The 17,690-nt window shown below is 35.5% G+C and overlaps 1 protein-coding gene across 1 annotated transcript; it reads left to right on the top strand.

Moving 5' to 3' along the window:
* The first annotated feature begins 1,903 nt into the window (after positions 1-1,903).
* On the top strand, positions 1,904-13,103 carry LOC143386045 (transcription initiation factor TFIID subunit 9B-like). The gene is given in 5 exon segments (XM_077110679.1): positions 1,904-2,173; positions 10,939-11,061; positions 12,514-12,607; positions 12,610-12,739; positions 12,824-13,103. Coding segments are annotated over 5 exon segments (897 nt in total).
* The last annotated feature ends 4,587 nt before the right edge of the window (positions 13,104-17,690 follow it).

Here is a 17,690-nt window from a genome sequence, read left to right as displayed (position 1 = left end):
GATAGGTAACATGCATGGGAGTGGAGCACAGTCTGGAGTTCTACAGAGGTGCTTATATGTGTTGCTGCTAAGCAACTTGTGAACTGTGTATGAACTAGAACTGTTGGCTTTGGGTATGGAGTCTAGAGACTTACTCAAGCCTGGAGGCTCATTTCTGCATGGGTGGTCACAGCGCTGGTGATTTCTGTGAAAATCCACTGACCCCTGGATATCAGATCTGGGAACTGATCCCACCTAACAGTGATAAAACTGTTGAGCCAAGATGGTGGCGGTCTGCTTTCAGCACTGAGGTGTCTGGTGAGGTGGGAGAGCCAGGCGATGGTATTGTGCTGTGTGTAGGTAGCAGCTGAGTGACCTGCATGGGAGAGGAGCGAAGTCTTGGTGATCTGCAGATGTGTTGATAGGTGATTCTGCTAATGTGCTCACTGAGTCTTGCATGGACTGGAGATTCTAAAGTTAGCTGTTTTTCCTCCAAGGAGGCGAGTCAGGAAGAAGTCCTAGGCCAGTCTGGGTTTACTATGGTCTCTTGGCTGCAGCTATTTGAAGAAAAGTTTCAGCACCTTTAGGAAAGCCAAGCTTTGCAATTGACTTGCGAGCAGAGCACTGGCTCAGGCAGCAAGGCACAGTAAAGGCAGTGGGCAGAGGTCCAGCAGCCCATGGGCTGAAGGGCTGTGGTGCTGGTGGGCTGGGGATGAGCTGGTGGGAAATGGCAGGGAGGGAAGGGGCTCAGGAGGAAGCTCCACCCTGATTCTGGTCTTGCTGCCCCATGGCTGTCTTGCATTTGGTCTTTCCCCTGTCATTCCCCTAGGTCCCTAGCTGGCCAGCAAGCCCCATCACACCCCACGGATAGGAGCAGGGAGTATCTGTTAGACACAAGGCCTGAGCATTGCTCACACTGGTGCTTGGGCTTTAAAGTGTATGTAGAGAAGGCTCTGGCAATTTGTTCTTTCCATTCATCCCTACTAATTTTCTACCCAGTAAGTCTCAGAAGCTCCTTTCTTCCAAGCCTTGCTTCAGTGACCTGGCTTCACAACCACCAGGAAGCCTAAGAACTCCTAGGCCCAAGTGAGACAGGAGCCACTACAATGAAGACTGAGAAAGACGCTTGGCCTGTCTCTACCCCAGGCTCTAGGTGCATACCATGTGTTTCAAGGCACCCTTGGGTCTCCCTTTCTGACTCCCTTGTACTTTACCTGCCACCAAGGGCTTTGAATCCCTTCCAAGCTTTCTGCACTTCAGGTGGAATCCCCTGTTTCATTTGCCAGCAGCTTCATCTGCTAAGAGAACCTACTTTTGGGACTGCCAAGAAGCAGCAGACACAACTTGGCTTTGCCAAAACAGCATGTGGTTTTGTTCTCCCATTCTTCCTCACCTTCCTCATTCTTCCTTGACTTGCCAACTGGAGAAAGCAGGAGGAGGCAGCAGAGAGTGGGCAGAAGTGTGGTTGTGGGAAAGATAGGGTGCAGAGCAAACAAGTTCTCCAGTAAGTTATTTACATTGCATGTGGACCCCAGGACAGTCTGGAGGCTCCACTGCCAATCAGAACAATATTCTGTCCCACATTTTCCCATCCCTTGAAGTTGGGGAACAATGGAAGATAGGTGGAATGGAGAGACAGTCATCTTAACTGGCTACTTCCTAACCAAGTTTAGGATCAAGAACAAGGACTATAGTAACAGCATAAAGTAAGACAAAACAAACAAGTTTTGTCTCCCCTAGCTGCACCCCTTGGAAAGGAGGGGGCACCTGCATGGTGTGTGTGCAGTTTGCATTAACAACAGCATCATCCAAGGTGCCTGCACATGCTCGCTAGTATGTAGGTACACACAAGCTTGCAGATCCCGGTGAGGGGAGTGGTAGCCAGAGACAGCTAGAACTCAGAGCTTCCAAGAAAGCACTAGACATGCTGGTGCCAGAAGCTCTGCAGCTGCTGCTTTGCCCAGACAACAGCATAGAGCTCAGCATAGAGCCCACCTGCAGCCAGCCAGAGCCGGCCAAGGCTATTTATGTGGCACACCAGTGGGCTATGGCTTCCTCCGCCCCGACCCTGCAGCTGCATCCATCTCCCAGGAGTAGCTGTGGGACTCCCGCGTGGGCGTGTTGTGTGGGATCCTCTGCCTGGGAACCCCGGTTGCCACCTTCTGGGTTGCTGCCAACCTTGTCCTTGGTCGCGGTAAGTTTTCTTGCCCCACTCTGGGGCATTGCATTTCCTGCACCCCACTCTGTCCCAGCCACCTTCAGGCTGCAGATGAGTGAGCACCTGGAATGTGACATCTGAAAGCTGAGCACAACCAGGCTCTCTCTCAACCAGTCAGCAAGGCCATTTTACTTGGTTTTATTGTGTGCCTTTGGGTGAGGAGGATTTTCAACTGTATTTACTTAGGGTAGCTCTTTAGGTAGTTTTTTTTTTTTTTTGTTTCTTTGTTTTTTTCCATTTATGAATTCTGGTATTTCTTTATTTGTATTTTTTGAAGAGCAAAACCAACCTCATAGAGTCTCTCTAGGGTAATATTTCTGTTCTTAAGTTTGATGTATATTTTGTAGATTACACACAGTTAGCGGGGGGAGATGTATGAAAAGACTAAGACTGAGAGTCCAGTTATTTTTCATGATGTTCTTTCTTCCTTGCTATGGACAAAGCCACAACCCCCAGCCAGGCAGTCAACTGTGGGACACCCACACACACTTTCTCTCCTTCTGTCCCTTTTTTTTTTTTTTCTTCAAAACACATTTCTCTCTCTTTTTTGACAGGAAGTCTAATATAGGAATAATGTGATATATTTTGTTATGAAAGCTGTAAATCAAACATCATCATTTCTTTTTTCCCTTGTATTTTTAATCATTTATGTTGCCATATTAAATATCTTGAATAAGCGATTTGTGATTTTTGATTCTAAACTAATCCATAATATCCAGCCTGTATTTCTCCCCTTTGAATCCATTTTGAATTTTCTTTGACTAAAGAAAATGTCCTTCAAGATGTGAATGTCATTATCATTTTAAGGCTCAGAGGACACACTTCTATTTTATAATTTTGCTCTTACTTGTGAAATAATAATATTTTCTGAAATATATGAATTTTTAATTTCTGAGTCTTTAAAGTTTTGGTTCATTGGCTCAGGTGGTTGCTGCTCTGTTGAATGAAAATTCTTTTATGATGTTATACATGGTACTTTGTCAATGTCATAGAAGGCTTTCAGAAGAGAAGGATTTTTTCAATAAAGTATTTATGAAAAATACAGTCTACTCTCTTTTAGAGTTAAGACAATAAGAAATGAAGTATATATGAGTTAGGGCTTGACTGTCTGAGGAAATACAGACAAGGCTGTGGTTTCATTACATTAATTGCAATATTTGTGTGATCTAAATACCAAAAAGTCCAAGAAGAGCAAATTTCCTCAGGTATGAAGGCTGCTAACCTATGTATGGCTATTGGACTATTATGGTTTTCCTCAGAGTGCAAAAAAGTTAATGGAGGATGAGGAAGTACAACTAGAGATGAAAATACTGTTAGAGGAGATTCAAGTTTAAGAAAGATTTAATTGAAAAACTATTAATATGTACATTTTGTAGACTTCTTTTCCATAAAGAACTACACATATTCTTGTTTTAATCACATTTTCTAACAAGAAAACTTAGTCACTTTGATAGTTCTTGAATTTCAATATGCAATAGTCAAAGTGAATTTAGTATGTTTTTTTTTTTCTTTTTTGGTACCAGGGATTGAATCCAGGGGTGCTTAACCACTGAGCAATATTCACAACCCTTTTTATTTATTTATTTATTTTGTTTCAAGACAGGGTCCTGTTAAGTTGCTTACAGCCTTGGTAATTTGCTGAAGCTGGCTTCAAACTTGAGATCCTCCTGCTTCAGCCTCCCTAGCTGCTGGGAGTACAGGAATGTCCCACCACATCCAGAAATTTAGTGTGCACTTTGATGCAGCAGTTCCACTCTCCCATGAATAATATGTAAGTAAATTATGAGAAACCAAGGTAAACATAGTATTGGTTGAAGGAATTATGTGTTATTTCTAGAAAATAAAAGCATTTATTCAAATAAAGAGAACTAATATGTTTTAACTTGGTAATTTTATAAAATGTTACAGATGATGCTATTGAGAAAATATCTTGAATGAAATTTAAATATGTGAACAATTCAATCTGTTAATTTCGCTATTTGTAAGACTAATTTGGGAAAACACAAAATGCTGATTCTCATGTCTTCCCCTGTGTTTCTACAGGTAATAGAAATCTTTGATTTCATGCACAGGAACCAAATTATGTAAAGTAGAGATTACAATTAGATTTTTTAGAATAAAACAAATAAAGAGAGATTGAAAATAATAAAATTATTAATTATGATTAATAAATAGCAAAACCCAGAGTTAAGTGAATTATTATTCTCTGTAGCCAGTGTTCTTCTGATATACCACACTGCCCCTGGTGAACTGGGCATCTGAGTCTTCTGAACGCCTCTTAGATATTAACTACCTGGAGTGTAAAGACAATATCTTCCTTTTCTTTTGCAGTTCTTTGCAGTATTGGTCCACAGGTAGAAGCCAAGCAGGGGTATTAGTTAATGGAGATGTGGAGTTGATAGTCTGGAAAGAGGCTTGGCATCAGATCAATGGAGAGTGAATCCTGAGTAAGTCACATCTTGGCTGCATTACCTAATGTGCCTTATTTAATTTCTTAACCTACTTTTCTCATCAGTAAAATATAGATGAAAATATCTGTATCATAGTAGTTTTTGATTTAAAAAAATATGGGCTGGGTTTGTAACTCATTGGTAGAGTACTTGCCTAGCTTGTGTGAGGCACTGGTTTGGTCCTCAGTACTACATATAAGTAAATGAATAAAATAAAGGTTCATCAAAAACAATAACAACAAAAAAGAATATTTGTAATCGTTCCACATAGTACGTGCTAGCAAGTAGATGCTCACAATTCAGTTTAACTATGGATCTTATGGCTTTTTTTTCCCAGGTTAACCCCCTTTTTTTTCCTGTGGAGATGTTTTTATTTGTGTGATGGCTTAGTCTTATATATGTTTTTCATCTTAAAAATTAGACTTCCTTGGTTGGTACTCTAGGATGGAGCAACCCATTTTTATAAGTGCATCTTCATATCTGACCTTGTAAATTCCAAGAAGTTAGAAGAAAGGGAAATAAGCAATTTACCTGAAGCAGATACATAATAATCCTCATTTCTTGCTCCCTTTGGTCACGTGGGTAAGTTACAAAAAACTGATCCAGGAGGAAAGTCTGACTTTGTGAATATGCTCAAAAGTCAAATATTGTCTCTGCCTGAACCACTAGATCCTTGAAAACTTGAAACATGAAACTTAATTTTTAATTCTGTTTGTGGTATTTATAAGTGAAGGTACAAGTGTTTTTTTCATGAAGTTGTGAAGCTGTTAGATGTGGCAAAACTAGATATTGCCCCATTTCATTTTAAGATTTTGTCCTAGCTTTGCAGCATTTTCTTTTATTTTTATCAAAAGTTGTAAACCTCAATTTGCTTTTCAATATGATATTTTTAGATTAATAACCCAGTCATTATAATAAAATCATATTTCATGGAGCAATATGTTTTATTAACAGTTTCATATAATAAATGTAAGATTCCTCTTTCCAGGACATCATTTTGACTCCTGTTAGTACCTTTGCTGCCTTCCACTAAAGACTTTGGATGGAATAATTTCACATCACATCTTTTAAGTACATATCTTTGGTAATTTATATCAAGGTTCTCTTCTGAGGACCTCTACAGAGGCCTGTAAGAAACTAAGGTGGGAATTTTACTCTTAACTTGGCTATGTTTTAAATTTAGGAAGCCAATTTTTCTGGCTCTGAAGTAAAGTAATTTTCTTCTTTTTTATATAAATAAGACTAATTAATTTGTAGTTTCTACTGAAATTGCATTTTTCTCCCTTCTGTCTAAATGGTCCAGACCATTTTATTCTATGGTGTGAGCTCCTCACAAAGCTCCCCTGTTGTCATTAATACACTATCCTAACTGTACTGACCACCACTTTACACATTCATACTAGGGAAGTTAGGTTGAAAAATTAGAATCTTTATTGCAGCTTTTAGACAGTAAGGAAGCACTAAGGAAGAACATTTAAAGACACTTTTACACTCATGTCTTCCCTCTTTTTCAGTGCTAGGAAAATATATGGTATAATTTAATCAAAGAAGCCCAATTTCATTTCCCATTTGTCTGGCAATAATTATTTACTGAGGAGATAATGTGCTCTGTGGAAGAAATATATATTCTTTAGCTCATAAAAAAGTAATATATATTCTTTAGCTCATAAAAAGATATACTTAAAAAGTGGTTACTGTGGAGGATAGTAACTATTCTTATATGATATTGTTATATGATATTGTGTCATGGGGAGGGCTTCATTTAACTGGGAGGAATGAATGAATTTAACCAATACATAAATTCTGTAATGAATTTTTCTTCAATATCTGATCTAGCCCTACAAATATCTGTTCATTAACAGTAGAAGCTTGGGAATCCATCATACTTACTTAAAAGTCATCTTCAGTAAAATTCTTAAGTAGACAGTAAAGATGGGTGTTAAGTAATTTTAATATGAATTTAGAAACTATAGAAAGATAAAAATAAAACCAAACCACTTAGACATAGTCACATCACCTGCCAATAATGTCAGTCTATTTTGCTGCCTTTAGTTTATTTCCATAGACTTGCCATACTTTTTACATGACCAAAAAGGAAAAGTTAGGTATAAACCTGGTTGAATGTTTAATAAAAACTTAGCACTCTCATGCTGATTTTGATGACAAAGCCTCTTTTTTGTTGTTGTTGTTTCCTTCAGACATGGTCCCATTCAAATAAGTTGACTTGAAAAGTGTTAATTACCATTTAGACATGAACTTCAGTTCAAAAGCAAGCCACATGTCTAGCACAAAGTGTGTTGAATTTCTGAATGTGTAAAAATGTTTATTCCTTTTTTTCCAGTTCAAGAACATTTTCCCCTAAGAGCAGCCAGTGTTTTAGCATTTTCTTTTTCTTAATGCCTTTTTTTTCCTTGCAAGATACTGTGATTTCTTTAAAGTTCAAGAAACTATTTTTGTATCTAGATTAATATTCAACCTAAATTATTGTTCTTACCCACTGTTAAACCAAATTAGTTTTAAAGGATGGATTTTAAATAAGTATGTTTAGGACTCTATAAAAATGAAGAATATTGAAGTGCATTTTCAAATGTTAGAACATAAAATTAATTTAACCTTTTGCACGGAATTTCTTTAGAAGTTGAGGTTTTATGTTAAAGTTTTCTTTTCTTGGGAAATTAGAGTTTCTTAGTAGACCAATGTTATTTGAAAATTAATTTTTGTTCATAAATATGTAGGTTAGTTAAAAATGCTTTATGTATTGCTTCTTTTCATCTGTTAAATCTAGGTTATATAGAATGATGAACTGTAGCTAACAATATTGTTCTACCTTGTCCTCAGAGGAAAAATAGGCCTGTAAATGTAGCATGTGATACTCACAATTTAGAATTTAATAAACTGCAAGAGAATAACACAAGTTTTGATATTTTATTGTTTGTGTTTTTTGTTTGTTTTTATTTTTTAATTTGAGGAAATAAGCACTCTGTATTCCTCACCCTAATTGCCAACTGTGCACTAGTGGGTTGGACACCAAGTATTTGTCACATTTTTTTTGTTGTTGTTGTTTCCTTCAGGAAAAGCAGGACATCACAAAAAACAATGAATGTTTTGTGTATAATGGCATTTTAAAATATTAATTTATTTAAGCACATTTATTGTTTTTATAAATTGATATTTTTTTATTCCAAGATCATGTGTTGTGTGCATATACACATTCTTAATGTCATGCATTCTGTCTCATCTTTATAATTTTTCCAATGGTATAAATAATAAGATTACTTTAGTTTTCTGAAATATAATTAGTCATTAAATTAGAATGTAGCATGTTGAAATAAGAAAGGAAGTTGTTTTTAAAATTTGATTCTTGTTCTAATTTGTTACATATGACAACAGAATGCATTACAATTCATATTAAACATATAGACCACAATTTTTCATATCTCTGGTTGTATACAAAGTATATTCACACCATTCATGTCTTTACATTTATTTAGGGTAATGATATCCATCTCATTCTACCATCTTTTCTATCCCCATGCCGCTTCCCCTTCCCTCCCACCCAAAAAGGAAGTTTATCTCATTATAGTATTGAGACCGTTTGGGAGAGTTTATATTGATTTTATTATAAAGCAAGTAGATGAGTCATCTAAAACTTGTAACTTTATGAAATTCAGAACTATCCATCACTGTGGAATTAGAAATGCTGCTTTCTTTATATATTGACTTTTAATTGCAAGTGTTAGCCAATGCCTTCATTCTCATTTTAGCTCTTTGTTACCCCTCCTTCTTTTAGCAAAAGTGATAAAATGTTGTGTTTCAACAATAATATGTAGGTATTTTTATTTTCTGTTAACTGATAAATATGTCAGAATATTTTTGTGTTTAGTTTCATTTGAATGGAAAACTTGTATTTTAAGATAAAGATCTTTTATTTTCATGAGAGCTGTAAGGATTTGAGCATTTGCTGTAGCATATGGTACATTTTATATTCTATTTTGTATACCAGCCCATTAAGATGAAAAACTGAAGTAAGTAACCTAAAAATAACTCTGCTGTTGGCCTATTTTTTGTTTGTTTATTTGTTTTACGGTCAATTGATTTTATTATCCTAATTTAACAACAACAAAAATCATCTTCTGTGCATGAGTGACGTTCCACATTTGACTACCCTGATGGAAAAGCTCTAAAGCATTTTGCCATGTACTCTCAGAGCAGCATCTTGTTTGGCATCAGTATAATTGGTCAGAGGGCTACTCTGACTTTTTTATAGTAAAGGGTGCTAGCCCTGGTCATAGCTCTAACATCCTTAGTCCAAAGTGACCCACCTTATGAAGACAGTTTGACCACACCTCTAGTTGCATAGGCACACACATTTTTCCAAATCACATTCATTTTCACAACAACTTACAAACTTGAACTTGAACTGATGTTTTTAAAAAATGATGGAAGAAAAGATATATTCTAAAACTAATCACAAGAGGTATAGCCAATGCCTTTAAGAGTTCAATTATTACTATTTTACATTTTCAACTGCTCCATAAATTATCAGAGTATTTTATAAATAGTAGCAACTTATAAAGTGGAATAAAGTTAGGTATTTCTTTCCTTCTTACCTTTTCTTTGGTGATGTTCGCTGTTTTGTTCATATTGTTGACTGATGTTCAGATTGTTAATGTATGTATACTTTGGGGCATCTTCTTGTCTTGCTGTTGGAAATAGTATAGAAAGTAGAAGATGGTCTAGAAATTGTGTGGAAACCAGAAAATAGTGGTTTTTTTACTAACTCTTAAGACATTTGAACATTTTGTTTGATAACACATTCAGAGTTAATTAGAAGTGCAAATTGCCTCAGAAGCATGACTGTGTGACATCAATGGCAGAATAATCCATTTTTTCCTGGTGGGGGAACTACTTTCCCTGATGTATTTAAAGGCTTTTGCACTTACATTCAAAGGAATTTTTATTCCTTCCAGAATAGCTTTAAGAATTTAGTAGTGAGCATTTACTCTGGCATATGGTGCATTTTAAATTACAAAATATTTTTGAGTCCACCGATATGTTGGACTAGTATGAGCTTAGAACACCCCTAAAAATACTTTAGCTCTTTTTAAAATTTTATTTATTCTAATGTTTTATGCATGATGGCAGAATGAAATTCATTTCATATTACACATATAAGTACAATTTTTCAAGTTACTGATTGTACACTACTTTAGCTCTTAAAAAGATAAGTTATGGAGTAAGTTGGAAAGAAACTTTTTTAAAAGAATACCGGGACTCAAGTATTAGAAGGATTTTAAGAGGATTTTAAGTAACAGCCCTAGGAGGGAGCTGACATGGTAGATTGCTACATTAATGGCCTGCAAGGAATCACACCTTCCCAGATACACTTTTTTGTAGACCCCATTCCATGTGGCTGGTTTTGACCAGTGGGACATAAAGAATTGTGAAGCTGGGCTTCTTAGACTGCTTCTGTCACTAAATGAAGAAGCCAGGTCTAGCAGTCTGGACGATAAAAGCCCACATGGAGTTATTTAACCCTGCAGGCATATAGTGTATTTTAAATTTCAAAATACATCGCCCCCAGCTGACCTACCAGGTAAATGCAGCTACATGAGTGAGCTCATGCCAGATCAGCAGAAGCATCATACAGTTGACTCAGTGGATAGTGAAAATAATCAATTGGTTTAAAGTCACTAGATTTTGTTTTAAGCAATGAGGCAATGACTACAGAAAGTTATTTTTCTGTCTTTTCTCTATGTCTCTTTTATAGCAGTCACTTTGGTAATGTTCCTACAATACCTACTCTCTTACAAAACACTATCTGCAGAAGATTAAGCAATAATTGTTCATAATTTTCATTGTATAAAATGGGATTTCTGTCTTTTGATTTCTTAGTAGAAGGGAGGAGTCTCACAATGAATGAAGTTTTTGTAATGTTCCATGTTCATATCTAAACAGTGTGATTTGGTTAGATGCTTATGAGGACTCTCCACATATCTATGAGGATGAGGAGTATATGTTCATGGGAGCAGCTCACCTTTAGATAGAAGAGATTTGAGATTTTCAGACTGTTCTTAGGGTCATACAGTGTTGTGAAAAGAAAAGATGTTTATTCTAGAAGAAGACATTGTGAAGTTCTCCAGTAGACTAGTGTTAACTTCTCCAAAGCAGAATTTATTACAGAGTCCTCAAAAGAAGGACAGGGACCATAAGGACCAATGATAGATATATTGATCTCTGTAAGACTTTTATGGACTTATGTTCAGTCATACTTTGTGACTTATGTTCAAGAGTATGACACTGATGGGAGTGGATATTTTTGCCCATTCTCACAAAGGTACCTTTTGTATTAAGTTGGAACACAAAGCTGAAGAACACAGATTGGAATTATCAGATGCTGTTGCACTAATTGATGTAGGAAGTCAGGCTAATTGGTACCTAGAAGTACCAAGTACTGGATCAGAAATGTGCTCCCTAAACTTCTAGTAGCTGATACCTATTGTCCCTAGGATGTCTTCCTCATGACCTGAGGGCATAAGTGGTCACTGTCAGGAGAAGCAAAACAAGGAAGCTCCAGAACTCATGTCCCACTGATCAAACAAGAAGAAATACCTCAGCTCCCATGGGCAATCTCTGGAAATTTTTAAATTTGGTCAAGAGGCATTCATTTGGTAGATGTTGGAATGCTTTGGGGTTCATCTGGATTTAGCCACTCTCATTTTTACTAGTTGACTCCTTTGCTTTACCAGCCTGATGTGGACTTGGAGAACATGAGTTAGATATGTACGTTCTGGGTTAGTTCCACTTTTGTTGCCTTCAGAAAGAACTAGGAGAACAAAAATAGACAGTACAAAAATATTCTGATAGAACTTGAGAGTCCTAAGTTTATTGTGTTACTTGGGGTTATCAATTGATCCTTCATCAGAGATTGAATTGTGAATGGAGTAAGAATTATGCAGCAATGGAAAATGACTCCTGTAAGACCCAGAACTATCATATTAGGAGATAAAATAATTTTTAGTCTTCTTTGTAGGTAATTATTAAAAAGCCAGATGTGAATTACAGTGGTATGTCTTTTAGGTGAAGCATGGAAACAACACTATTAAGTTCCAAAAAAGAAACAATTTCTAAAATCCTAAATAGAGTCTCTGTATTTTCTTAGAAGTTAGTGACATTTGATAAAGATTTTTTATATATTTTTAAATATGTGACAATTAAAATTCCAACAAGATTGGCTTTTGTTTTTTTAAAATCATTTTACCAAACAGAAAAGAATTGGAAAATTTCAAGTCTATTCTAGAGAATCATAAATGAGAGAAGAATGAAGCCATGATACATCAAGGTCAATTTAATTCACATTGTTTTATTCCACAAAGGATTTAGGAAAAGTACAAAAAGAAATCACCCCAGTGAAATAATGATGATGTAGAAAAGAAAAATCAAATAGATGAAAAAACTGATTCACTGTGGAAAGTCAAATTGAAGGAAAAATATGTATCAAAATGAATGATGCAGAGATCTACATAGTTAAACTCCTAATTTGTCTTAGAGATTCCTAGCAGATAAAATAGATTGTAATTTGTTTTAGAATGTTCATTTTGAGTAAAAGTGAGAATGGCTTTCTTCAGGAAAGGGACTGTCATTTTTGGACTAAGTTCTAAAGGAAGTATCTCATATTGGCAGATATCCCAAACCTGGAAATAATGAGCGATTTCGCCTGCAGTATCATTGACCATGTTCCAACAACAGATTTTCTGAAGGATTTCTTTCTGTAAAGCCCAAAAATATACCCTCAAACACATGTCTGTGAGCTCAATTTTGAGAGGCACTAAGACATTTAGTACTCTAATTACTGAATATTGCAAGGCAAAAAAAAAAAAAAAAAAAAAAAAAAAAAAAAAAAAAAAAAAAAAACCTCAAACACCTTTGCCACTGATTAAGCCATATTCAGGACCTAAGCTGTACCTAATAGATACTGCTTAACAGCTCCAAACTGCAGACTGAAGTCCTTAATTGAAAAGGGGCCTAACCATGGAAGGCTAGTTCCATGGTTAAGTGTTGGTACTGTTAATACCAGACATACCACTACTCCTACTATAGATGAGAAAACAGAGGTACAAAAGAATTTGCCCAAGGATACCCAGCTTATAGGTGATGAAGCCTGGATTCAATCTGAAGCAGCAGCACCATAAACAGTGTCTGTCCCAAGTAAAGTTGCAACTCTAGTGTTAGCGACAAGCCAAAGATTTACAGTGCAGATTCCACCTTCTCATTCCACTACTGCCAAACCAGTTCCTTCAACAACTGTAGTTCAAAATATTCTGATTAATTATTCAATGACTGAGCCCAAAAATATTCTTGTTACCACCGATATGCTTTCATCACAGAACACAGGCAATGAATCAAACCCACTAAAGAGAAAACATGTAAATAATGATGACAATGATACTATGTAAGGGGGATACTCTCATCTACATTCATTTAAAAAGTGTGTAGTTGGTTTTGAGCTGATATACTGTGTTAGAACATTCTAGATCTTAACATAATAGAAAAATGTAGCTGCAGTATTTTTTACATTAGTTCCAACTGTTAGATTTTTTTTTAAAATAAGAGAACAAATGTTTTTCAATTAGGCTTCAAGTACAAAAGTTAAGTATTTGTTTCTTAATAGTTTCATTAACATTTAGTTCTACCACAGCAATTCTATTTCTGAAGCAGTTTTCTTCCATCTATTACTGACAGTACAACTTACATTCAATTTCTATAGCCCAGTCTGTGGACTATATCTTTAATTTCTAACCTACATTTAAAGTTCTACTTTGTTTGGAAAGATAAAATAGTCACATTTATTGTCACTAATTATTTTTAAAGTTGTATGTATTTAAATTGTTTCTTGGTTTTTCCTAACTTCGTACCCCAACTCCCTCTCTAAATCCCATTCATTCTGTACTCACCCTCACAGGCTTAAATTCATCCCTATTGCTCTTTTTAAAAAAAGTAATTAATTTATTTATTCTAATTTGTTATACTTGACACTGCTATCAAGTATAACAAATTAGAATAAATAAATTAATTAATTTCAGCTAATAGTACACAAATTGAGCACATTTTTTTATTTTTTTGTACACAAAGTAGAGTCACACCATTTGTGTCTTTATGCATGTACCTAGGATAATAATGTCCATTTCATTCCACCATCATTCCTATTCCCATTTCTCCTCCCATTGTCTCCCTCCCATTTTTCCTATCCAAGTTCCTCCTTTACTTCCATGATCCCTGCAACCCACACCTCATTATGATCAGCATCCACTATCAGAATATATTTGGCCTTTGTTTTTTTGGGATTGGCTTACTTCACTTAGCATGATATTCTCCAACTTCATCCATTTACCTGCATGTCATGATTTTATTCTCTTTTGTTGCTGAGTAATATTCCATTTTGAATATATATACCACAGTTTCTTTATCCGTTGATCTATTGAAGGGCATCTAGGTTGGTTCCATAATTTAGCTATTGTGAATTGTACTGCTATAAACATTGAAGTGGCTGCATCACTGTAGTATGCTGTTTTTAAGTCTTCAGGGTATAACCAAGGAGTGGGATAGCTGGGTCAAATGATGGTTCCATTCTAAGTTTTCTAGGGAGTCTCCATACTGCTTTTCAGATTAGTTACACCAATTTGCAGTCCCACCAGCATGTATTAATGTGTCTTTTTACCCACATCCTTACCGACTCTTATTGTAGCTTGTATTCTTAATAACTGCCATTATGACTGGAGTGAGATGAAATCTTAGAGTACTTTTGATGTGCATTTCTCTAATTGTTAGAGTTGTTGAACAATTTTTTATATTTGTTGATTGAGTGTATATTTTCTTCTGAGAAGTGTCTGTTCAGTTTCTTGGCCCATTTGTTGATTGGGTCATTTGTTTTTGGTGTTAATTTCTTTTTAATATTTTTTTATTTGTAATTGGACACAATGTCTTTATTTATTTTTATGCAGTGCTGAGCATTGAACCTAGTGCCTCACACATGTGAGGTGGGAGCTGTACCACTGAGCTGAGCTCCAGCCCTGGTGCCTGATAATACAGGTGTCATTTTCATGTTTTTAAAATACACTCTTCATGCTTGATGTTCTCTAGTTTACTTGAACCTGCTGTTTTGCAGTTTTTCTTTTTCACTTCATGTTAGGTCAGCTGGGTTTTATCCCTTGCCTTTCATACCTTTTGAGCTTTAGCTTGCTTGACAGGTAATTTGAGGGTCAGTTACATTCAGTCATATTTCAAGTTGATAACTCCACCATATTTTACATTTTAAAATTTAACAGAGATGGTATAGATTAAAATCTGCCTTGATAAGTAATTTACACTGGGACAATCTGCTAAAGAGCAAGTGTTTTCTTCATACCACATACCACATACATATATGGTTTGTTCACTACTGCTTGAGTCCTTCTATTGGTATAATTCAGATCATTTTTTCTAGCTTGTTGCTAAGGATTTCACACATGAGATGGCATCAAACTTGGAAGTAGAATATAATGATTCTCCTCCTCTTTTAAGGTCAAGGAACACAAATAAGTGTCATGTGACTTTCATTTAGGTATGCATGGTCTCCCTCTCTTCCAGCGAGAATATCCACAGAAGAGAGTAGAGGAGAGTGTGACTTTGCAGTAGCTATCCAATACCTCTGGAGATCAAGCAGGTAGCAGGTCTGATTTTATTGTACAGTTACCATGTATATACTCAGGCAGTAGCTAAGCAGATTACAAGCAGCCACCAATGCAATTTCTGCTAACTGTCCTTGCAGCAACCAATTGAGGAGTGAGCTGTGGAGCAAGCACAGGGACTTCAACATGTGGTCTCACACCCAGGACTATGCCTATGGGGTAAGCAGTTTGCCACTCAGACACCCTTAACCTATGACATGTATGCAGTACTCCATGCGCTTGTCCCCAAAGGTATACTCTGGATAGGTTTCCTTTCCATATTTTGCATTTATATACATAAATGTCTATAGGGAAAGATTTCAAATCTCTTGAGAATAAAAGCAAACCTGTTTGGTTTTAGTTTGATATAAACATCATGGGAATATGTAGGAAGAAATTTTTGAAGTAAATCTTCATATCATAGTCTAAGCATGTGTAGCCAAGGATCCTTAAAACTTACTAATAAATTTCATGTTAGGATGGTGCTAGATACATCTAAAAAATAGCCCAGAAGCAGGGAAGGAATGTCTTATCAATTTGAATGTTCAGGTATATTAGAGAAAGGTGATAGGAAAACTTATAAAAATGGATCTGATCAACATTATAGGAGAAAAATTTTCATTATATAGTATGGACATCATTACTCGAATGTACTTAGGGAGGCAGCATGTCAGAAGGCCTACGTTCTAGTCCTGGCCCCATTACTTACCAAGTATGACCCTGCTTCACCTCTGAGCCTTGTTCTCATTAGTCAAAGAAAAATAACACCTACCCTGCCTATCTCACAGGGATTTTGTGATGGTTTAATTGTGTATGTAAAAGTTCTTTCAACATTGTAAAATACTATATAACCATAAGGAATTATTGTTAATGTATTTGTTCTAAGGCTATTAATAAAATTTACACTTATCAGTGATCTTTCAAAAAATCCCATTTCCAAATTATATGGAAAAGTATGTCTTTCATATTTCAGACATGATTGGAACTCTTTCTGTCATTTTAAAATAGACTTTTAGTACTACTTTATTTAAAAGGCATAATTTATCAGAGTGATATTTTAAAGCACTATGATTAGATTCTTTGGAGATTTCATGTTTGCTTTCTTAGTTTGCCTCCAAAAACTCCTAAAAAAATGAACCTATATAATTAGTATATTGGTTAGGATACCTTGTCTTGGTATGAAAACAGTTTATTTGTCTATCAGGTTCCAATCCCAGTGTAAATTGTTAGGTTTTTCTGATGAGAAAACTAAGTTGTTAGAAGCTTTGTTTGAGCATATGCTTTTGTGCTCCTTTACCAGAGGAAAGGGAATATACTTATGTACTAGCTACTTTGAACTTCTTCTCACATTCCCTGAAAGAAACAATTCACATGACCTCACATTATTTCATATAAGCAAAGACCTACAGTCCTGCCATGTATCCAAAAGCATAGGGCCAGAATACTTGGTGAACAACAGTAAACTTTTATAAGTGTTAGACAGTTCAAGCAAACAATTAGATAAAACTTTGACTCACCACTAGTATGACTATAGTATTTACACCTGTTTAAAAAAAAACAGTGGTCTAGTAGTGAGTTAGATGACTTTTCTTTTACTAAAGTGAATATAAGGGGCTGCAGTTGTGGCTCAGAGGAAAAGTGCTCACCTAGCATATGTGAGGCACTCAGTTAAATTTCCAGCACTACATAAAAATTAAATAAAGCTATTGTATCCACTTACAACTAAAAAATACACATTAAAAAAAAACTAATATCAACTTGTTTCTATTTACTAAGTATTTGACCTCAAGAACTATATCAAAAATCATATATTAGTAAATTGTCTAACCATGACAGATATGATTTTAAAAGAAGTAGTACCAAAGTATTTCTTAGCATGTTAAAAAAACAATGTAAATAACCCTTGATAAGAGTTCAATGACTTAGATGCAGGCTAAATTTTAATCCAGTGTGCATGAGAATGCCTCACATTATTACACTGCTTTATTTAAAGTTATTTTTTCTTCTTTTTCCCTGAGGGAGACTTGCTGGTTTGGAGGTATTTCTGAGTTCTTAATGTGTTTATACTTACTTTTAGCCAAGTATTTTAATGTAAAATGCACTATAATAAGTTTTTTTTAAATTTATTCTAAGTATAAGTAACATTATATAACTGGGTTCTTTAAATGAAGTGTGATGAAAAGGTTGTTCCACTGAGGAAAGAACATTTTTTTTTATCTACTAAACATTATTAATGTTCAAAATGGCTCTCACACTGATGGGTGCCTTGTTGGAGTGATAACTGCTCACAGGACTCCCAAATATGAGGTGGTCTAGTTAAAATTCTATAAACTAGTG

This window comes from Callospermophilus lateralis, chromosome 12 (genome assembly GCF_048772815.1).
Source record: "Callospermophilus lateralis isolate mCalLat2 chromosome 12, mCalLat2.hap1, whole genome shotgun sequence".
Lineage (NCBI taxonomy): Eukaryota > Metazoa > Chordata > Mammalia > Rodentia > Sciuridae > Callospermophilus > Callospermophilus lateralis.
This window is presented reverse-complemented; position numbering and strand designations above follow the sequence as displayed.